Source organism: Pristiophorus japonicus, chromosome 5, assembly GCF_044704955.1.
Source record: "Pristiophorus japonicus isolate sPriJap1 chromosome 5, sPriJap1.hap1, whole genome shotgun sequence".
Classification (NCBI taxonomy): domain Eukaryota; kingdom Metazoa; phylum Chordata; class Chondrichthyes; family Pristiophoridae; genus Pristiophorus; species Pristiophorus japonicus.
In genome coordinates this window covers 24,047,585-24,071,528 of record NC_091981.1, presented here as the reverse complement: position 1 = coordinate 24,071,528, position 23,944 = coordinate 24,047,585, and the positions used below count along the sequence as shown (strand labels likewise).

The 23,944-nt window shown below is 44.0% G+C and overlaps 1 protein-coding gene across 3 annotated transcripts in view; it reads left to right on the top strand.

The window, feature by feature from the left end:
• The window catches only part of LOC139263766 (MARVEL domain-containing protein 3), a 39,343-nt gene that overhangs the window by 4,572 nt on the left and 10,827 nt on the right, over positions 1–23,944 (top strand). The window contains exons 2-4 of one of the 3 annotated variants that reach the window (XM_070879812.1): positions 1,109–1,377; positions 3,598–3,773; positions 20,402–21,202. In XM_070879812.1, coding sequence (XP_070735913.1) covers positions 1,175–1,377; positions 3,598–3,773; positions 20,402–21,099 — 1,077 coding nt within the window. In that variant the 5' untranslated portion in view covers positions 1,109–1,174 and the 3' untranslated portion in view covers positions 21,100–21,202. Of the gene's footprint in view, positions 1–1,108; positions 1,378–3,597; positions 3,774–20,401; positions 21,203–23,944 lie in introns of those variants that run through there. The other 2 variants (XM_070879813.1, XM_070879814.1) reach the window with 2 other exon arrangements.

Sequence of the window (23,944 nt, the reverse complement as noted above, 5' to 3'; positions counted from 1 at the left end):
GGTTATTTGTGTCTTCCTTCGTGAAGACAGAACCAAAGAATTTGTTCAGTTGGTCTGTCATTTCTTTGTTCCCCATTATAAATTCACCTGAGTCCGACTGCAGGGGACCTACGTTTGTCTTCACTAATCTTTTTCTCTTCACATATCTATAGAAGCTTTTGCAGTCAGTTTTTATGTTCCCGGCAAGCTTCCTCTCGTACTCTTTTTTTCCCCCCCTCCTAATTAAACCCTTTGTCCTCCTCTGCTGAATTCTAAATTTCTCCCAGTCCTCAGGTTTGCTGCTTTTTCTGGCCAATTTATATGTCTCTTCCTTGAATCTAACACTATCCTTAATTTACCTTGTTAGCCATGGTTGAGCCACCTTCCCTGTTTTATTTTTACTCCAGACAGGGATGTACAATTGTTGAAGTTCATTCATGTGATCTATAAATGTTTGCCATTGCCTATCCACCGTCAACCCTTTAAGTATCATTTGCCAGTCTATTCCAGCCAATTCACGCCTCATACCGTCAAAGTTATCTTTCCTTAAGTTCAGGACCCTAGTTTCTGAATTAACTGTGTCACTCTCCATCTTAATAAAGAATTCTACCATATTCCACCTGTATCTAATGTTACTTCATTCTACACATTTAGGTCGTACCACTACTGTAAATAAAATCCTCCTCTTGCTGCGCTTTATATGTGTTGTGTAGCCAGTATGTTTACTCATATTGCAGAACTATAGCTTGTCACTCACTGTGCATTGTTTCTTTGATAAGAGTTATTAGTTGTATTTTGGCCACTCTTTATCGCTGTACATAGAGATTACTGTATAGATTGCTTTTGTATATAGTTTACAGATGTTAGTTTTGTGTCATGGTGACAAATTTATCTGCTTAATGAAAAGCAGATATTTTTATGGTGGACTGGGCAAAGGTCCTTGGCCATATGTAGACTATGGAGATGTATTTAGCACACTGTAAATATTCCAGTTGTACTCCTGAATATAGACTAATTAAAACAAATTTGGAACCAGTTTCGCTCGTAATGTTTTGTGCTAGCCTTTCTGTAAGAATTATTAAAAGTTTTAAGATCGTATGCCAAAGTAAGTTTTCTCCTTTCCACACAGTTTTTCTTGGCTGTACTTTCAGCTCCAGATTTGACGTGTAGACCTGGGAACTAATGAAGCTGCAAAATGTCTGACTCAAATAAAGTTTCAAGAAATTCTGATGGAAGTCGACCCTCTAATAGGCCACATCGAGAAAGAAAACACCAAGACCGTTCGAATGGTGGGAGTAATCACTCTGGTAGCCGTAGCAGAGAAGATCCCAGAGATCCCAGAGAGTCTCGCCAAAGCAAACCATATCCTTCTAGGCAACCGTACCCTTCTAGTGAAAGGTATATTCCATTTTATAATGGTTTTCCACCCTGTCATGTGATACATTCTTTATTTTTATAACCAAGTAACATTAAGTAATCATTTTTTTAGTGTGTGAGAATTCAAAGGCACTTGTTCAGATCAGATGAAGTGATAACGTTGGGCTGGAGTTTTGGCTTTGATTTTTTGTGGCGGTAATGGCGGCGGGGTGTATTGGGGGGAACTATTTTTTTTTTTTTAAATCACAAAAACATTCCCAAAACATTGCCCACGTCACCACAACACAAATCGTAAAATAAGTTAAAAGGAAAAACAATCACACTTACCTTAGGAGTCCATTACTTACCTCTTCGTGCCGGTATCGTTGGACCGCCTGATTTCCCAGGCATTCCCTGCGCGGCGCGCTTTGGGGCATACGGGTTGGGCAAGAGTCAAACCAAGTGCCAGTGTCGCAAACAGAGCGGTGCTGCTCTGCACCGCCGCAAAACCAGACCCAAGGTTCGCTGCGGGGCACTGGAGGCTGACTGCCCGGCCAGAACATCTCATTGCCGTCACTCCAGAGCGAAAAATGAAGCAGAGAGGAGCCGAAAATCCGTCCCAACATCTTTGGATTCAGATTCAATGCAGTTGTGCATTTTTATATAGGGTACTCTCTTGTTTAGTATAGAACAGTATATACGATTTTCCTACCCTGTGCAGTTTGTATGCATATACTTTGAAATGAAAGAATAAGTGTAAATACAAGGTGTAGAAGATCACAGTACATATGATCTTTGGCAGGGATTTTAAAAATCCTGTGACGTTGTGAATTCAAAGGGGATAATCTGTGGCTTGTGAAGCGCTTGGGGCTTCATATGTGTGGTGTCAGCTTGACTCAGTAGGTAGCCTTGCCTCTGAGTCAGAAGGTGGAGTTCAACTTCCAGCATGGCCTTTCACCACATGATCTCGGTTGATCTGGTAGTGCAGTACTGAGTGTGTGCTGCATTGTTGGAGGTGATATTTTTCTGATGAGATGCTAAATCTAGGTTCTGTTGCCTGTTCAGGTGGGCATAAAAATATTTTGTGACGCTGTTTGGTGTCTTGACTAAGATTTATCCCTCTACCAACACCACTAAATATAGATTGTCTGGTCATTTGTTCATGAGCTGTTTGTGGAACCTTGCTGTGTGCAAATTGGCCATCACATTTGCTCATATAACTAACTATATTTCAAAAGTAATTCACTGTTTGTGGAGCCAATTGAAATGTTCAGAGGATGTCAAAGTATCTATATGAATGCATGTTCTTTATTCTTTGAGGAACACTGGAATTTCTGTTGGACAAAAACTTAGTTGGGGAACGATCTTAGTGCAGCATATCTGATCATGATATTTTTCACTTTAGAGGATTATTAATATGACTTAATATATGACTTGGCTGACAAAAACTTTAGGGTTGATTTGCATTAAAAGTAACAACGTTGTCAAGCTGTATCTAGAACATGTTCTGATTTATTAAAAATAAAGCAAAGAATCTTGGCAGTTGAAAGTCTTAGAATTGATGCAATCCATGGCTTTTTGGTACGATAATGTATTGATACATTGTGCATTCATCAAAATGGCTTCCTCTTCCTAGTTGGCTTTTTGGAAAGAATGATGTGCAATCAAAATGATTCCAGCAAAGTGTCAAAGGTATGCACCAAATTTTAGAAAATTGGGATTTGTCTAATTTTTAAAAAAACTGAATGGTCATGTGCACATGCAAACCACAATATGTGGGTGAGGTAGTGTTCGAAAAGGTAGTGATCTAATTTGTGATGTGCCAGTCTAAATATAGGGCCAAGCAGGTCTCTCGCCACAAACATTCAAGTGCCTTTCCCAATGGGAGATGCCACTAACAACTTCTGAGAAGGGATTGGCCCACCACAACTGACTTTTTTTTTTATAAAGAAAAAGGAGGGATGAGTAAAAAATTGCAGACGAAAGACTGGACACTAAAGTTATTTATTGAAGCGGTTTTATAAAAACAAATCATAACTAACAGCGTATACATTTATATTCGTACACTGGCACTCTGCAGCATTGTATGCAGTGATCCTGAAAGATTTGATAAATTGGGCTGTTGGGCAGCTAGACTCCTCCCTCTTCCAAAAGTGCCGACACAAAAGGCGACTTGAGCCATAGTTGTCACTTTTCAACCTTTTATGAATCTTTTAAAACTGATGAAATTTGATAACTTCAGTATATATTCTGTTTCTGTAGACATGACCCACCCGAAGAATCTTACTCCAGACCACCGACTGCTCGATCTCCACCATCTGAACCAAACAGTCGGCCGTCTTCTTCAGCACCTCCCTTTTACAGCTCTGTATCGCAAACCAATAGTACACCAAAAGATTCCTGCGGGACAAAGTGTTCATATTTGTGCTCCAGAAGAGGTATGTATAGTGTCACTGACCTACTGCTGACCTTCAATTTAAAAAACAATGCATCTTACCGTATCATTTTAAAATTCATATACAAAATGTTTTTGCTTTGAGAATATAGGTGATAAGCTTGATGTAAAACAGTCTGTGACTGCTTTACATTCACACTGGTTTGCTGAAAATAATATTTCCCGTTGGTTAAATATTCAGCTGCATTTCATATTAATATATGAGCATGTGGATCTTCACAATACAACGATCCAATCAGATTTCATGTTCAGATCCACATATTCTGAGAGTACAAAAGAATCGTTTTCCATATTACAATATTTTGATCAGCAATACAGTTGAATCCAGGGAAGCTTAAACTAGTTTGAGAAAAATGCTATATTCTAGTACAGGGGTAATTTTACACCTGTGATATCTCGTGCCCAGTATTCTTCAACAGTGAATGCTTTTTCATTGCTTATTGAAGTCTCTTTACTCTCCTTTTCCTTTCCTGTGCCTCAGTGGGTAGCACTCTCACCTATAAGTCAGAAGGTTGTGGGTTCAAGTCCCACTCCAGAGACTTGAGCACAAAAATCTGGGCTGGCACTCCAGTGTAGTACTGAGGGAGTGCTGCACTGTCACAGGTGCCGTCTTTCGGATGAGCTGTTAAACTGAGGTCCCGTCTGCGCTCTCAGGTGGACATAAAAGATCCCATGGCACTATTTCGAAGAAGAGCAGGGAGTTCTCCCCTGTGTTCTGCCCAATATTTATCCCTCAATCAATTTCACAAAAACAGATTATCTGGTCATTATCACATTGCTGTTTGTGGGAGCTTGCTGCCACGTTTCCTACATTACAACAGTGACTACGCTTCAAAAGTACTTCATTGGCTGTAAAGCGCTTTGGGATGTACTGAGGTCATGAAAGGCGCTATATAAATATAAGTTCTCTCTGTCTCTGACTATGTTGGATTATGAACTTGTTTTGGACACTGATTTGGCTTTACATTAAGTGTAGGATATTAAATTTCTCATCTGCAAACCTGGTGTTCTGTGAGATGCTGCAACATTTTGTATCATCATTCCGAGGTCATTTCAAAAAAAGAGGTGGCAGAGAATAGATGCATTTCAGACTGGAATAATGCTGATACTCCGATCTACTAGTCTGACAAAGCACAGGCCAGGAATTTCTATACGGCATCACCGCCAGTTAGCAGTGTTGTCTGGTAGGTCAGCCAGCTTTCAATGAAAAGCTCCACTGCTGGATTGCTTTTCCCACCCACTCCCCTTCCACTTACCAAAGAAAACAACCTACTTACTTTTAGAAACTAATGTATAAGTTGGTCGGAGCATAAACCAGGAAATAGTGAGGGCTTGTAAAAAGGGAACAGCAATAATCATGGGTGCTTTTAACCTCCATATTGATTGGACAAATCAAATTGGTCAGGGTAGCCTTGAGGGAGGGTTCATAGAGAGCATAAGGGATTGGTTCCATTACATACTGCTCAAGGAACCCATCAGGGGGCAGGCTATCTTCGATCTGGTCCTGTGTAATGAGACAGGATTAATAAACAATCTCCTAGTAAAGGATCCCCTTGGAATGAGTGATCATAGCATGATTGAATTTCAAATTCAGATGGAGGGCGAGAAAGTTGGATCGCTAACCAGCGTACTAAGCTTAAATAAAGGAGACTACAAAGGTATGAGGACAGAGTTGGGTAAAGTGGACTGGGAAAATAGATTAAAGTGTAGGACAGTTGATAAACAGTGGCGTACATTTAAGGAGATATTTCATTACTCTCAAAATATATTCCAGTGAGGAGGAAAGGGTGTAAAAGAAAAGATAGCCATCCGTGGCTAACTTAAGAAATAAAGGATGGTATCCAATTAAAATCAAGGGCATTCAAAGTGGCCAAAACTAGTGGGAGGCCAGAAGATTGAGAAGCTTTTAAAAGCCAGTAAAGAATGACTAAAAAAATGATTAAGAAAGGGAAGATAGACTATGAAAGTAAACTAGCATGAAATATAAAAACAGATAGCAAGAGTTTCTACAAGTATATAAAAAGGAAAAGAGTGGCTAAAGTAAATGTTGGTTCCTTGGAGGACAAGACCGGGGAATTAGTAATGGGGAACATGGAGATGGCAGAAACTCTGAACAAATATTTTGTATCCGGCTTTAAGGTAGAGGACACTAAAAATATCTCAACAGTAGATAGTCAAGGGGCTATAGGGGGTGAGGAAATTAACACAATCACAATCACTAAGGAGGTGATACTTAGTAAGATAATGAGACTAAAGGCGGATAAATCTCCTGAACCTGATGGCTTCCATCCTAGGGTCTTAAGAGAAGTAACAGCAGGGATAGTGGATGCATTGGTTGTAATTTACCAAAATTCCCTGGATTCTGGGGAGGTCCCAGCAGATTGGAAAATTGCAAATGTAACACCCCTATTTAAAAAAGGAGGCAGACAAAAAGCAGGAAACTATAGACCAATTAGCCTAACATCTGTGGTTAGGAAAATGTTGGAGTCCATTATTAAAGAAGCAGTAGCAGGTCATTTGGACAAAGCATAATTTAGTCAGGCAGAGTCAGCATGGATTTATGAAGGGAAAGTCACATTTGACAAATTTGCTGGAATTCTTTAAGGATGTAATGAACAGGGTGGACAAAGGGGAACCAGTGGACGTGGTGTATTTGGATTTCCAGGAGGCATTCGATAAGTTGCCACATAAGAGGTTACTGCACAAGATAAAAGTTCACGGGGTTGGGGGTGATATATTAGCATGGATAGAGGATTGGCTAACTAACAGAAAATAGAGAGTCGGGATAAATGGTTCATTCTCGGGTTGGCAATCAGTTACTAGTGGGGTGCCGGAGGGATTAATGCCATCTATTTACAATCTATATTAACGACTTGGAAGAAGGGACTGAGTGTAATGTAGCCAAGTTTGCTGACGATACAATGATGGGAGGAAAAGCAATGTGTGAGGACATAAAAACCTGCAAAAGGACATAGACAGGCTAAGTGAGTGGGCAAAAATTTGGCAGATGGAGTATAATGTTGCAAAGTGTGAGGTTATGCACTTTGGCAGAAAAAAATCAAAGAGCAAGTTATAATTTAAATGGAAAAAAATTGCAGTACAGCAGGACCTAGGGGTCCTGGTGCATGAAACACAAAAGTTTAGTATGCAAGTACAGCAAGTGATCAGGAAGGCCAATGGAATCTTGGCCTTTATTGCAAAGGTGATGGAGTATAAAAGCAGGGAAGTCTTGCTACAGTTATACAGGTTATTGGTAAGGCCACACCTAAAATACTGTGTACAGTTTTGGTTTCCATATTTAAGAAACGATATACTTGCTTTGGAGGCTGTTCAGAGAAGGTTCACTAGGTTGATTCCGGAGATGAGAAGGTTGACTTATGAGGAAAGGTTGAGGAGGTTGGGCCTCTACTCATTCGAATTCAGAAGAATGAGAGGTGATCTTATTGAAACGTATAAGATTATGAGGGGGCTTGACGAGGTGGATGCAGAGAGGATGTTTCTACTGATAGGGGAGACTAGAACTAGGGGGCATAATCTTAGATTAAGGAGCCGCCCATTTAAAACTGAGATGAGGAGGAATTTCTTCTCTCAGAGGGTTATAAATCTGTGAAACTCGCTGCCTCAGAGAGCTGTGGAAGCTGGGTCATTGAATAAATTTAAGACAGAAATAGACAGTTTCTTATATGATAAGGGGATAAGGGGTTATGGGGAGCGGGCAGGGAAGTAGACCCGAGTCCCTGATCGGAACAGCCATGATCATATTAAATGGCGGAGCAGGCTCGAGGGGCCGTATGGCCTACTCCTGCTCTTATTTCTTATGTTCTTATAAGTGTTCGCTATAGGAGAATGGCAAATGCAGTTGCAGAAACACAGTTGTGGCATGCATGATGAGGACTTTCCTAGTTCCACAATGTATCCAGGAGAAGTACACATGAAGAAAGTGTTGGAAGATTTGGGTGCTTGAACCGAAAAGTGTTGAGCGTGAGCACATGTTGATCAGACACTGCACCATACAGCAGGATGGAAGGTTCGTGGAATGCAAGTCCCAGGAAGGGGTCACTCCACAGGCAGAGAAGAGTCAGAAGCAGAAGAAATGGTGACCAATTGTAGGGCAGAGAGGAGCAGAAAACCCCTGTGCATCTGAAACGGTCCAAGTTCTAAGTGCCTGTGAGAAGGACAAGTTTGGAGATGCGGGGGTGGGTACTGCTTAGTAATACTGTTGAGCAAGTGGTTACACAGGGGGACAAAAAGAAAGAGGAGAATAGGTAACCGGTAGAGATACATTAGAGGGATAGGTGGACTTTTTTTGCAGCCATGACTGCAGATCCCAAATGGTGCATTACCCACTGTGTCTGTGACGGCTCTTTGAACGAGTTATCCAATTAGTGCCACTCCTCTGCTCTTTCCCCATAGCCCTGCAAAATGTTCCTTTTTCAAGTGTATTATCCGACTCCCTTTCACCGTTACCATAGAATCTGCTCCCCCACCCCACCCCCAACAGGCAATGCATTCCAGATCATCAGACCTCGCTACGTTAAAATATTCCCCATATCTGCCCTCTGGTTCTTTTGCCAATTATCTTAAATCTGTATCTGTGTCCTGGTTATTGACCCTCCTGCCAGTGGTAACAGCAGAGCGGATGGGAAAACTCTTGGAAAGGAATGGAGAGCAGCCGTGGACGTGGTCCACTTAGTAACAGTGGTGCCAACTCTGGTTGAACGTATTCCTGGAGCTTTGATTATATGACATTTGCCCGACATTTTCAAATGTTGCTGCATTTGGCTTATTAAGATTGGGAGCCCCGTAGTTGAGTGTCTTTGCTCGTGATTGTCTTTCTTCTTGTACTTAAGTTGACTATTTGCTGCTTTCAGTAACACTGGAGACCCCCACAACCCAAGCATTTTCCTGGTTCGGGGTAATTCCCCAAGCAGGATGGGCTTCGACTACAATTCCCACTAGTAAGCGGGAGCCCGCTGCTCAGCGTTGGAAGAGGTGGATACTGGCCAGGGATTTAAAGGGAGCGAAAGAGCCCCGAAGAATATTCCCAAAATTAATTAAGGTCCGAGCCGGATTAAAAAGTCTTGGGACACTAATAACACACATCTGTAGTAGTTGCAGAGTTGGGAAGGATGACCCCGGGTATAATTGAAGCGACAGGCTTTGAAGTTGGGCAGAGAAAGACAGGTTGAGGGGTTTGATGAGAAAGTACACTTAAAATAATGAGTTAAAATCATTTTACAAGTTACTGCAATTTACACTATTTCTAAAACAGTGCTGCTAAACTACTGAGGGTCCATTTTTGTTCTTTCTAAATTTCATCCAATGAGAGAGACTTGATTTGCTGTACTCCATGACTGTGTTCTGCCTGAACATCAACAACAACAAATTATATTTATATAGCGCCTTTAACGTAGGGAAACGTCTCCAAGGTGCTTCGTAGGAATATTATGAGACACAAAGAAAAATTGACACCGAGCCACATAAGGAGAAATTAGGGCAGTTGACCAAAAGCTTGGTCAAAGAGTTATATTTTAAGGAGCGTATTGAAGGATGAAAGAGAGCCAGAGAGGTTTAGGCAGGGAGTTCCAGAGCTTGGGGCCTCGCCAACAGAAGGCAATGGCTGAGCAATTATAATCAGGGATGCTCAAGAGGGCAGAATTAGAGGAGCGTAGACATCTCGGTGGGGATAGTGGGGCTGGAGGAGATTGCAGAGATAGGGAGGGGTGAGGCCATGGAAGGATTTGAAAACAAGGATCAAGTGACAATCAGCCATTGAGTGACACACCACCCACCAATCATGGCTTTCAGACTTCCGCTTTTCTCAAGCTGCCATGTTTGGTGGATAGGATGGGCAGGGCATTCTGGGAGTCGTAGTTCTGCACTCTTGGAGACCTACCACTACCAAAGGGCAGAAGCAAGTGAAGAACTACACCTCCCAGGAGACATGGCGCCCAGATGATTATAAGTGTGGAAAGGTCAGTCATTGGCATGGCCAGGAGAGACATCACAGGCATGAACCACAAATTTTATTTCCCTGTTTTCTCCTGGGTTGCTTGCAGCAGTGCCCAGAAAATTAATCATGCATTCCTGGTGACTCGAGGACAATCAAAGCGGGTTGGCAGCCCTACGTAGGAACAGTGATGCAAGAAAGAATAGAATGGAGGTAGGCAGTGTTGGCAGTGGGACTTCCAGTTAAACCATTGCTTCCCCACTGCTACTGCTTTCAAAGTGAATAAGAAAATCTTGAATAAAAAAGACAGAAAATGCTGGAAATACGCAGCAGGTCAGGCAGCATCTGTGGGGAGAGAAACGGAGTTAATGGCCCCAAGTTTCGACATGATTTGCTCCTGATTTTTAGGAGCAACTGGTGTAGAACGGAGTATCTTAGAAATCGAAATTCTCGCCATTTAGTTTGCTCCAGTTCTAGTCAGTTAGAACAGTTTCACTTTGGAACAGAATTTTTTTTTCAAAAGGGGGTGTGTCCGGCCACTTACGCCTGTTTTCAAAGTTTTGTCAGTGAAAACTTACTCCAAACTAACTTAGAATGGAGTAAGTGAAGATTTTTGTACGCTCGAAAAAACCTTGTCTACACTTTAGAAAATCAGGCGTAGGTTACAAATCAGGCGTAGGGAATGGGGTGGAGGGGGTTTAAAGGGAAGTTTACAAACATTAAACATTTCAGTTTTACAAATAAAGAGCCATCATCAATAATAAATGATAAATACATCAATAAATCAATCAAAAAAAATTAATAAGAAATAATTCTTTTTTAAAAATCAATAAATAAAACATTTTCTACTTACCGACTGCAGCACCGGGAGCCCTCCAACAGCTTGCTGGGATGCCCTCCCCAGTGTGTCTCTGTCAGTGTCTCTCTCTGTCTGTCTGTCTGTGTGTGTCTCTCATTCTCTGTCTGTCAGTGTCTGTGTTTCTGACAGCGAGGGGAGGGGGAGGAGTGGGGTAGGGGGGGAGAAGGGGGAGGGGGAGGAGGAGATGGGGGGAAAGGTGATGGGGAGTGGGGGGGGAAAGGAAGGAGATGGAGGGGGGGAAAGGAGATGGGGGGTGGGAAGGAGATGGAGGGGGGGAAAGGAGAAGGGAGGGGGGAAAGGAAATGGGGGGGGTGGAAAGGAGAAGGGGGGGGAAAGGAGAAGGGGGAGGGAGGCTGAACGGGCCGAGCCTGGCCGGGCCCGAGACTTCGGGCAGGGCCCGTCCCAAGCACCAGATTTACAGGTAGGTGGCGTTGGGTCGGGTCGGGGGGAGCGCGGGTCGGGGGGGGTGGGGTGGTGGTGGGAAGGAGGTCAGTTCGGTTTAGGTCGGGGGGAGGGAGGGAGAGGGTGGGAGGGAGGTCAGGGAGGTCAGGTCGGATCCAGTCCGGGGGCCCGGGGGGGGGGGGGGAAGCGGGAGTCAGGTCAGGTCTGGTCCAGGGGTGGGGGGGGGGAAGCGGGAGTCGGGCCGGGTCCAGCCTGGGGGGCGGGGTGGGGGGGAAAGCGGGAGTGGGGTCGGGGTCGGGTCCAGTCTGGGGGCGGGGGGGGTGGGGGGAAGCGGGAGTCGGGTCGGGGTCGGATCCGGTCCAGGGGCGCGGGGGAAGCGGGAGTCGGGTCGGTGTCGGGTCCGGTCCGGAGGCGGGAAGCGGGAGTCGAGTCGGGTCGGGAGGAAGCAGGAGCTGGCCGTGGGAGGAGCCTTATTCACGCAGCCCCAGTGAGGTCATTCGGCCAGGGCTAGGGGCTGCGTGCTTCGGGCCCTTCCCACACAGTTTCGGGCGCCTGGAGCTACTGCACTTGCGCACCCACTGTAGCGCGCGTGTGCAGAGGTCCCGGCACTGTTTTCAGCGCAGGGACCTGGCTCCGCCCCCTACAGCTCCTGCTGCGCTGCGCCGAGGGCCAGAGGACCTGCAGGGAGGTGGAGAATCTGGAAGTTTTTTTTAGGCGCACTTTGTGGCGCGAAAAACGGGCGTCCAGGTCGGGACTGCGCCGTTCTAGGCGCGGCTCGAAACTTGGGCCCAATGCTTCAGGTCGCTGACCTTATGTCAGAACTGGAAAAGGATAGTGATGTGTAACAGGTTTTAAGCAAGTGCAGAGGCAGCCTAAACTGGGAAGGAAAGAAAGACCAAAAAGGAAGGTCTGTGATAGGGTGGAAGGCAGGAGAGATGAAATGACAAAATGGATGGATGATGGTGCAAGGCGGCAGGAGATGGTAATGGGACAAATAAAGAAACAAAGATCGGTCTAGAAGAAGCTGTAAATGGGAATACAGGTTGAGTGTCCATAATCCGGAAACCTCGAGACCGAGGCCGCTCCGGATTTTGGGTATTTCCGGATTTCAGAACTTCTTTCGGACGTCCCGAATCTGGAAACGCCCAAGCCGAGGTTTGGGTATTTCCGGATTTTGGGTCGTCTTTCTGTAGTCCTTTGCTGCTTTCTCTCTGGTGTATTGGTACAGGACAGCTGTTTTGTTGTGCCGTTCGGGAAGTGCTGTTTGCGGAGTTTCGCCGGCAGTTTTAGACGGACCGTGTAAAGTCCTGACCCTGCAGTACAGACTTACACGAGGCACATGCCGAAGTCAAGGTCACTCTGGACCTGCACCTTTATTTCACAGCTCTCGAGTGCCACACTTGCCTGAGACCTGCCTTTATATACCTGTGTGGGACAGGTATGCAGTGTCTCCTGCAAGTGCACCCCTGGTGGTAAAGTAAGCTTGTGGTTACAGGTCATATCTAGTTACAGTCATGTATAGCATGGTAAGATACAGTTATATACAGTAGTGTGAGATACATGACGGACCGCTGATGAGCAAGGTTGGGCGTGCCATGGTCGCCGTGCTTTGCAGTTTTGGTGTGCCGGTGCCCTGGCTGAGGGAAGACTCCCGTGGGGGGAACCTGCATTGCAGATCCAGGAGCAGCGGTGCCTGTGAGTGTGAAGACCTGCAGAAGTCGGTTGGAGTTTTTGTGTTTTGATTCTTGAGTGTTTTGAGGGTTTTTGTTTTTTTTGCGTTTCCCTGATTTCGGATTGGATTCCGGAACATATTCTGAATTTTGCACGCTCAACCTGTAGCCATCAACAGCTGCCGTCTGGAAAAATGGGAGCAGAGGTTATGATCTTAATATCATGGTAACACCTTGACATATCTAGCAGAAAGGTCTCAATACTCTATTATCCTGAAGCAAAGTTGTATGAAAATTATCCATCTGGCTTGAATACACATCAACTAGCCCTCTTGCTAGAGAATTTAACCTTCTGACAGTAAACTTTAACTTCAGTAATATTTTACTATAAATCGCACCATGATGAAATCGTCGAAATCCTACGATGTGATATATGGTAATGTGTCTTATTTTCTAGTAGATTACAGAAAGATCTACTTTATCCTATTAATAAATTGTAGATCCTGTAGTTCGTCATTACTGCAGTCATGGCACCCTTCAGATTTAGAAGTTTAAGTATTAGCTACAAGCAAAATAGTACAACAACAACTTGTATTTATATAGAAACTCTTAACGATGTAAAACGTCCCAAGGCGCTTCACAGGAGCATTATCAAACAAAATTTGACACTGAGCCACATAAGGAGATATTTGGGCACAGCTTGGTCAAAGAGGTAGATTTTAAGGAGTGTCTTAAAGGAGGAAAGAGAGGTAGAAAGGCGGAGAGGTTTAGGGAGGGAGTTCCAGAGCTTGGGGCTTTGGCAGCTGAAGGCACAGCTGCAATGTTGGAGCGATTATAATCCGGGATGCTCATGGGGTCAGAATTAGAGGAGCGCAGACATCTCGGGCGGTTGTGGGGCTGGAGGAGATTAGCGAGGTAGGGAGGGATTTGAAAACAAGGATGAGAATTTTAAAATCGAGGTGTTGCTTAAACGAACAGGAGCCAATGTAGGTCAGCGAGCACGGGGGTGATGGGTGAGCGGGACTTGGCGTGACTTAGGACACGGGCAGTCGAGTTTTGGATGACTTCAAGTTTATGGAGGGTTGAACGTGATGACTGGCCAGGAGTACATTAGAATAGTTAAGTGTAGAAGTAACAAAGGCATGGATGAGGGTTTCAGCAGCAGGTGAGCTGAGGCAGAATTGGGTGATGTTACGGAGGTGGAAATAAGTGGACTTAATGATGGAGTAGATATGTGGTCGGAAGCTCAAAACTATAGATAAGCAAAAGGGAAAAAAATAAAATATGGTTCTGTTTTGTTGCACAGTAATTGATTTTATAGGTTCTATTATGTTTGTTTCCATATATGCCCTTAAGAAACTACGGTAACCAAACCAGTTTTAACTAGCCTAGTTTCAGAAAAGAGTTATTAAGCCACACCCATGTAAGCACTTTTTCATTGATGCATGGTAAATTTTGAGTTGTCATTATATTGAAACTGTGATACAAGTTTTGACTGACTAACCCACAGCTGTACAGCAGGCATTACGTTATAGCATTTGCATGTGGCGCGTGACTTGTGTCAGCCACGTTTTCCAGCAGTAAATAGTAGATGTACTTGGACTTGCACATTTTTCAGGCAAAACAAAATGTATCTGAAAATGCACTAGATTTATTTTTAGCCACTTGGGAAAATTAAGAATTTTGAATTTGCTTTTGTTTTGAGTAGAGCCGAGCGTGAGCGACACGCAGACACAGTAGTCTAGAACTTTTACTCCTTGGAACGGAATTCAGGTGTAGTGCTGGCTTTGGGGCAGAACCTGTCTGCACTGGGTTTTTGCCCCATGGAAACGAAAGAGTAGCAAATTCTGTGAGTGGGAGTGTTCACGCGCTTCTTCTACCTGCTCCCCCAGGAATCGTGTCAGATATGCCGCCAAAAGGCCCAGGATTTGGGGTGGGGTCATCATGGGGAGGGCGGGGGGAGGGCGAACCAAAGCAGCAGACAGAAGTTCTGCTCTGCTGCACTTACTGTGGTAACAGTGACTACACTCCTAAAGTACTTCATTGTCTGTAAAGCGCTTTAAGACGTCCGGTGGTCGTGAAAGGCGCTATATAAATGCAATTCTTTATTTTCTTTCTTTTTTCGTTTCCTTTTCTTTCCTTTTCTAGAAATTCTAAGCTAGTTACCTTAAGTCAGAACTTTCCTACTATTTTCTGAACTGAATTGAAGTCGACTTTCTAGAGTTTGGGAATTTCAGTTAAGAGGGAAGGACAAACTAGAGACTAAATGTACTATATGTGTCATGCCTTTGTTGATGCTGCAACTAGGTGCTCTGTAATGCCACAGAATATATTAGACTCTATATTCCAGCATTAGTGGTATGGCTCTAATTGCATTCCCAACTCTTGGTGGAATGTCCTTTCAATGCTCAACATTGTGCAGGCAGCTTCCCCAATAGCAGCAAGACCTCCAAAGTACCAACCTTCTATCTATTTTGTGCTGTTTGCTGCACTTACAAAGAACCAGAGGACAGGTAGTCAACTATACTGCAGCAACATTGAAATAATGTTGAAAGAAAAACCAGACTACCTCGTGACGTTTGACCAGTACTGTGTCACTATTTGATAACTTACCTTACGCGCAAGTAATCTTTTAATTGGCTGCCCACCTTCTAAATTCATCCAAGGGCGTCTGCAAGTGAGAATAAGCCTATTAAGATTCCGTTAGATTTCAATTTGTGCTGCAGTCCTTTCAAATCTCTTCAGCCTGTAAATCTGGAAAGGTCATTTTGTGGTTCTTCGTGAATTTCTTTTTAATTGTAAATGCAGGATATAGCAACATTCTGCAACCTCTAAACTATGCAGTGTGGTGTATTTATACAGATCCTAGCTTTGTTGTAGTCTCCTGGTAGCATAAATGTGTGAACTGTGCCACTAGGTGTGGGAGTGGAGGAGGAGGAGGAGGTCTGAATTGCTGCTGTGACTTTTTCATCCTTTGCTTTCACTAGCCGCTGCCTAACCCCCTATGGTAGTGATGAACTTGCCGACTTGCTGGAGGATGATTGGAAGAAACACCATATGTAAACCAATCGGAATCCTTCATTTTCAAATAAGTAATTGTGTAATTAAAGAACTGCAGCTGATGGTATTTTTTTTTAAGTTTAGATATTAGTTTGCTGAAAAAATCGTCAGAACCTCTTGTGCCCATTCTTGTTATATCCTTGCTGATTATTACTGTTATGAGTGTGATGTGCTCAAATATAATTGGCAATTCAAGAAATGAATTGCTCAGAATTGGACTTACTTAACCTATTGCAGCATTATGTGAGGAAACTCGTGGACACAAGTTAAGTTACCAATTGTAGAGATTCAGATATGACCAATTTTTAGTTGTATTGTCTGTAAAACAAATGATAAGTTCTTCTGTTTAACAAGTCACAACTGCTTACTACTAGTCGTTTCTTCACACTACCTTTGACTTCCAAAGATTTTGAATGGTGCTTTCCTAAACTAGGTACCAAAATGCACTAATGAAGTGATCTCAAGGCTTTGAGTTCATCCCTCTAAATATAGGATAATAGATCTTGCTGTCAAACGGAGAGAGACTCAAATTATGTATTTGTCACTGGAACCCCAATTACTGCATTAAGCGTGCTCAAAGCTGCTGGTTTGTGTATTTTGGTTGAGCAGTTGTACATTACGGGTAGTCTGCAGTACAGTTGTGATGTTCAGCTGGAAAGCAGACCTACCCTGTAAGGTCATTGAAGAAGTGTAAATAGATCCTGAAGTTGAAGGTTATTGTCTGAACTTTCCCCGGGTTGAGGAGGTAAATGTGACACTGGTTGGGCTGAATGATCTGTTGCTGTAACTTCTATGTTTTTCCTTGCTTCCTCTCCGTGGATAGACCAAGTTATCTCAGGCTGGAGGAGATATTGTATAGCCATCTATGACCGTTGTACCCCGAATTCCTCGAGAACACTATCTCATTAATCATATCGAAGACAGACGCCAGGATAAGGAATAAGATGATGTGCTGTATTTGGTGCATCTTTTGCGCAAAAGCCTACTGGTCCTGGTAAAAGCAATAAAACTAGATTAATGCCAAGTGAATGGGGTCTCATTAGGGAAGCAGGTAACTTTGTAGGCATATTTGTACAAATTGTAGATTACCGTGATTTCACAGCAGAAACCACGTTAATTTTAGCCATCTCGCTTTGGGCTCACTTTAATCACTGTTGGGTGGGAGGACAGTTAGCATATTGTTGCAGTGCGATGGAAGTTGAAGGTACACGGCAGATTGCAAGCTACCATGGACCTGCATAATAACAGCCAAGTAGCAGAGAGGTCTAGGAATGCAAACTGCAACTCCAGAGTTGTAATGCTGTGCACTTTTCCAGTGTAACCTGAACTCGGTTCATGAACTAGATTGGACTATACCAATGTATGCAGTTTTAAAAACTGAAGATGCTGGAAACACACAGAAGGTCAGGCAGCATATGTGGAGAGAAAAGATGCGTTAGCGTCTTGGATGTGGACAGTTTGTCAAGACTGTGTTCATGAAGAGTCCACGCCTGAAATGTTAACTAATCTGTTCTCACCACAGATGCTGCCTGACCTATACCATTTTCAGTTTTCATTTTGGATTTCCAGGATCTGAAGTTTTTTGTTTTATTGTCTCCTAGTCCTGAACAGTTAAATGAACCTATAAGTTGCATAACTATATCTTGCTGTGTTTAATTAAACTTAAAGGCACCAATTTACACTACAAAGGCGATCAACACATCAGATTTCATTGGTATCATTTAGACTAGAGTATCAACAATACAAATTACATACAAGAAAAACAGGCGCATTTTAATGCTGTGTAGCATTTATGTTATAACATTGTTGCTTGATCCATAAGTTTATCTATTAAAACCACATTGAAAAATCTAATCTTTATAGCAATTTCTAAGAGCTGTATATTCTAGTATTTATTACCAAGTACTTTTTTAACTATAATACAGGCTAGTTATGGACCATTTCTCTTATGCACTCTGGTTCTCCATTATATCCTGTAGTGGTCTGTTCTGGTAAGATAAAAACAGAAAATGCTGGAAATCTCAGCGGGTCAAGCAACATCTGTGGAGAGAAAAGTGTAGTTAACGTTTCAGGTCGATGAGCCTTCGTCAGAACAGCCGAATGTTCGAAATGAACAGGTTCTTAAGGAGCACTGAAAGGGGGAGGGGAGGAAAGGGAAGGTCTGTGATAGGGTGGAAGAAAGGAGAGATTAGAGAGACAAAAGGGATAATGGGCCGACTTGAGATGGTAATCGCAGAAGTTAGAAAAAGGTTTGTCTAGATAGGGTACGAATGGTGGAATAATGATTAGCTGCCATGGGAGACAGAGAGAAAAAAATTACATAAGATCAGGGGGCGTTTTAAAAAAAAAAAAGGAGGAAAGGGAGTCAAAATGGCAGAGATTATGGTCTGAAATTGTTGCACTCGATGTTGAGTCCAGAAGGCTGTAAAGTGCCTAAACGAAAGATGAGGTGCTGTTCCTCGAGCTTGGGTTGAGCTTCATTAGAACAATGTAGGAGTCCGAGGATGGAGATATCGAAGTGGGAGTGGAGCGGGGAATTAAAGAGACAGGCGACCGGAAGCTCAGGGTCACGCTTACGGACTGGATGGAGGTGTTCAGCAAAGCGATTGCTCCATCTACGCTTTGTCTCCCCAATGTAGAGGTGACCACATTATGAGCAGCGAATACAGTATACAAAACTGAAAGAAGTACAAGTAAATCGCTGTTTCACCTGGAAGGAGTATTTGGGGCCCTGGACAGAGGAAGGGAGGAGGTAAAAAGACGTTGCATCTCCTGTGCTTGCACAGGAAGGTGCCAAGGGAAGGGAAGGGGGTGCTGGGGATGACTGAGAAATGGACTAGGGTGTCGTGGAGGGAGAGGTTCCTTCAGAATGCTGAGCGGGGAGAGGAGGGGAAGATGTGATTGGTGGTGGGATCACATTGGAGGTGGCGGAAATGGCAGAGGATGATCTGTTGAACGTGGAGGCTGATGGGGTGAAAGGTGAAGACCAGGGGAACCCTGTCATGGTTCTGAGAGGGAGGGGAAGGGGTGAGAGCAGAGATGCAGGAAATAGAACGGACATAGTCGAGGGTCATGTTAACCATGGCGGAGGGGGATCTTTCGTTGAGGAAAAAGGAAGACATGGGCTTATAATGAATGTTTGTCAATAGTCTATCCCCAGAAATGGAGGCAGAGAAGTCGAGGAAGGGCCACCCTTCCCTCACCTTCACATGGTCTATCTCCGACTCTTCCCTTCCCTTCCTGGATTTCTCTGTCTCCATTTCTGGGGGTAGACTAGTGACAAACATCCACTATAAGCCCACTAACTCTCACAGCTAACTGGACTACACTTCCTCCCAACCCGCATCCTGCAAGGACTCCATTCCATTCTCCCGGTTTCTCCTTCGCATTTGCTCTGACAGCACCACCTTCCACACTAGTGCCTCTGGCATGCCTTCCTTTTTCTTCAACGGAGGATTCCTCTACGCCATGGTTAACATAGCCCTTGACCATGTCCGTTCTATTTCCCGCATCTCTGCTCTCACCCCTTCCTCTCCTTCTCAGAACCATGACAGAATTCCCCTTGTCCTCACCTTTCACCCCACCAGCCTCCACGTTCAACGGATCATTTTCCACCACCTCCAGTGTGATCCCACCACCAATCACATCTTCCCCTCCCCTCCCCGCTCAGCATTCCAAAGGGACCTCTTCCTCCACGACACCCTTGTCCATTTCTCAGTCATCCCCAACAGCCCCTTCCCTTCCCATGGCACCTTCCTGTGCAAGCACAGGAGATGCAACGTCCTTTTACCTCGTCTCTTCCCACTGTCCAGGGCCCCAAATACTCCTTCCAGGTGAAACAGTGATTTACTTGTTGTACTTTCAATTTCGTATATTGTATTCGCTGCTCACGATGTGGTCACCTCTACATTGAGGAGACCAAACACAGATTGGGTGACCGCTTTGCGGAACAGCTATGTTCAGTCCGTAAGCGTGACCCTGAGCTTCCAGTCGCCTGTCACTTTAATTTCCCGTTCCACTCCCACTCTGACAGCTCCGTCCTCGGACTCCTACACTGTTCCAGTGAAGCTCAACGCAAGCTCGAGGAACAGCACCTTATCTTTCGTTTAGGCACTTTACAACCTTCTGGACTCAACATTGAGTTCAACAATGTCAGACCATAACCCTCTGCCCATATTTGGCTCCCTTTCTTCCTTTTTTAACTCCCCCCCCCCCCCATCTTATGTAATTTTTTTCTCTCGGTCTCCTATGGCAGCTGGTCATTATTCTTCCATTCGCACCCTATCTAGACAAATCTTTTTCTAACTTCTGCCATTACCATCTCAAGTTGGCCCATTATCCCTTTTGTCTCTCTAATCTCTCCTGTCTTCCACCCGATCACTGACCTTCCCTTTTGTTCTTTCCTCCCCTCCCCCTTTCAGTGCTCCTTAAGAACCTGTTCATTTCGAACATTCGGCAGTTCTGACCAAGGGTCATCGACCCGAAATGTTAACTCTCTTTTTCCCTCCACAGATGCTATCCCGACCCGCTAAGATTTTCAGCATTTCCTGTTTTTATTTCAGATACCAGCACCCGCAGTATGTTGCTTTTGTATTAGTGTTCTGGTGAGGTGTTGGGACTGAGTGTGCTGTATTTTCCCATTAACAACTTCCTCAATCTGGTTGTTGCAGGATTGTTGCAGATGTTTGAAATCATTCTCAACCTGGTGGTACTGATCTGTGCTGCAGCAACCCAGAGTGCCTCTGCAGGCTTCGATAGTATTGGCGGCTTCGGGAGTGCCTATTATTACAACATGGGTTATGCCAACAGTGGATTTCTAAATCACGAAATACAACAGATCGGCGAACTAGATGTACAGTACAACAAGATGAAGTCGGCCACTGTGTACTGTGTAGTAGGGCTTAGTGCTGTTCTGTTTTCATTTGCTGTGGCCTTTCTTGTTGTCGGGTGCGTAATACAGCACAACAGATCCTCCATGCACCACAGTAAATACTCAAACATCCTGATTATAGAATGTGTACTGAAGGCTCTCGCAGCTGTGGCCTACATCATAGGAGTGGCCTTGTACCTCCACTTCATTCATAAAATTAATGCCACTGATACGTGCAAGCAGAGGGAGTCGCTCTACAATCGACATGGCTACAGCTCAGTGAAATGTGCCATACTAGGCACAGAAGTTGCAGTTTCCATCTTTGCTGTGATGCTGATAATTGTTTACATTGCCAGTGTAGTGTTTGGAGTGTTGGCTTACCGAGAGATGCAGGCGGCACAACCAGAACATACCAAATCTCCAGGGACTTCTACTGTGCAGAAACAAGCTACCTCCCCGGAGATGGTGCCAATGAAATCTGACCTTTCATACATATAAGCTTGGGGGTTACTGGTCCAAAATTAAAGCGCCATTTTAATAATACAAATGGCAAAGATATATTTGCATAATTTTTGGTTTTCGGACGTTGGTCCTTTATCAGCCTGCAGCCAGTTTAACAGGCAAGAACTGCCAACTCGGTCAACCGTGGGGTTAGAGAACACTGAAATCCAATGCTAATTTTATGGACTAGATTCTGTAAGCTGAAAATTGGTTAAATTCCTGCAGTTGCTACCTGAGTTTTAAATAATGCTTTATCTTGGGCTTCACCTACAGGCTTAATTTTGACTTTAAAGAAAAGGGTAACTGTTATTCCTGCACTGTTGAAGCATACTAAGTAACAGGACAGCTAACTTACGGCATTAATGTGTACGTAGGCTGGAGCAGGGTGGATATATGAGCCTCATTAGAGAGAAAGGAAGAAAATCTACGGTAATCCAATTAGATTTTTTCCCAACTATCCATGAATACTGGCTGCAGGCTGATTAAAGATGATTTGCCATCAATTTTTCTTTTTATTTGGTGTCCTTTTGCCTAAATCAGGGGTGTCAAACTGAATTTACATGGTGGGCCTGGTCCGACAGCCTGGCACTTGCCGTGAGCCACAATTAGCAGAAGTTATTTAGAGACATTGGGATAGAATATGTATGCAGTTTGCCTGTTTTCTGGGCGTAAAATGAGTTGGACGTATACCAATTTCTGGGCGCAAGGTCCTACCTAATCTGCACGACGGCATATTTAATCACATTGGTCCTCACTGTCTTTAGGCTACCTGATGATTGCCTGAAATCAGCATTGGATCAATTGTAAATACTCAAAGAAGGGTCCAGTGGCTGTTTGAGGTCCCTTCTTCAAAATCCATGGCAGATCAGGTGGAGCATGCGTCGTGCAAGTTCCAACTAGTCTTTCCAGTTCTACATTGGTCCTCAAAGGGGCCGCTGAAGAAATGCGAGGGAAAGTTTTTATTACTTCCCCCTGTGTGGAGCGTGGAGGAGGAGGGCTCCTCGCAGTACAACAGCACTATTGTGGCCCGCTGCCAGTCTGCACTCAGCCCTCCTGCATCTCCTCAATGTATTGGAGCACGTGATGTAAAATTAGGGCCTGCAGCTCCTCGCATGCATCCTCAGTCTCCGTCACTTTGTTCCCCATTCGCCCCCATCTCCCCCCACCCCACCAGTGGTTCACTATTTACCCAGAGTAATGTTACCAGGCTCCATTCACCCTTTGACTGGCTGTTCCTCTCTCAGCGCCACTCCCACTCACCATGTTGCTTCTTCTGCTCCTGGCTCTGCAGGAAATGCTGGGCCCTATTCTCACCCCATTCTCCAGTCCTCTCTTTTCCCCCATATCCCAACCGCCCTGACTCCTAGACCCTGGTTTCTCTCTCTCTTCCGCCGCCCAAGCCCCATACTGCTGACAACCATTCCCAAGTCTCCATCCCTCCCCCGAGTCCCCAGTTGCTCTCTCCCCAGTTCCCTGTTACTCTCTCCCTGATCCCTTGAGTCCCAATCGCCTGACTCTTCTCCTCCTGTTGAAAGCAGTGCTCGGAGACACGCCACAGCACACTTTGGGCCATATGTGTGACACCTCTGGTCTAAATGGTTGCTAGCCTCATCATCCTGATTAATATCCACAACTGCATTCATTAACTGTGGGTGTCTTAGACATGTTGTAATTCATATATGTTTGTGATCAACATTTCTTACGTGGAACTCCACCTCCAAAGCAGCTCCGTAATACATCGCTCACTTTCAAACATTATTGTAAGTAAAAGTTGAGGTAAATCAGCACCTTTTAGCATTTGATTCCACTTTGCCCACACCACAATCCACTCCCTGGTGAAGAGCATGACTTGCTTCAAGAGCACCACAAACTCTGTTCTTGAACCAGATACTGTGAGGTGGGTAAGATGGTGTCGGAATAAGTTTATTCAATGACCCTATTTATTTATTCCCCACATTTGTTTGGAAATACCTACCCCTTATTTGGCAGTGATGTAATGGAAAGACTCCCCTCTTCAAATGCTGAAATAAAACAAAAAATAGTACGTGCAATCGGGTGACGGACCGCAAAATGGTAAATTTGAATTGATCATAACACTTTATTTAATATAACAAGACATATTCTGCTGATTCGACAAAGTGTAATGGAAGTTAGTGCTGTGTTATGGATACGTCAGACATGGCTTTTTGCCCTCTGTTTCAAAACTAGATGTGTACATATATGCCAGTAGTCTCTTGCATAACTGCAATTTTACTGTTGACATGATTGAGATGAATTGAACAAATTCATATATAAGCTATTATAGAAAAGAAGTGATATATAATGTAAGAATTTTTTAATACATGTGTAAAAGCTGCATTTCTTCGTAAACCATTGAAGTTGGGATTTCTGAAGGAGGTAGGTTAACAATGTAAATACAGAATACTGATGCAGTCTTTGTCAGAGTTTATGCAGTTTGTTTTTGGAGATTGTACTCCGTGAGGCTCCTGACTAGGGAGTGCGGACTTGTGAAATTACCTCCTATATGTTTAGGTCCAACTATCATTAACCCGTTGAAGTGGCACTAGCCTTCTGCTGCTTCTCAAATATACATTGAGATTTGTTTTGTCCCTCCATCCTTTTGCAACCCCTTGAAGTAGCAGAGAATTCTCAGGAACATTCAATATGTGAAGTCACTTGCTTTGAAAGCTCTGCTGCAGACCAGTTGTGCCAGATGCCACAGGATGGTTCTTCTACAGCAAGTGCTATATCTGATTTATAGCACAGCTAAGCTAAAAATGAAATTTGTAGCCCTGGATGTAATTGCCACTGATATTGCACTGATCCGTGACCTCCACCACCT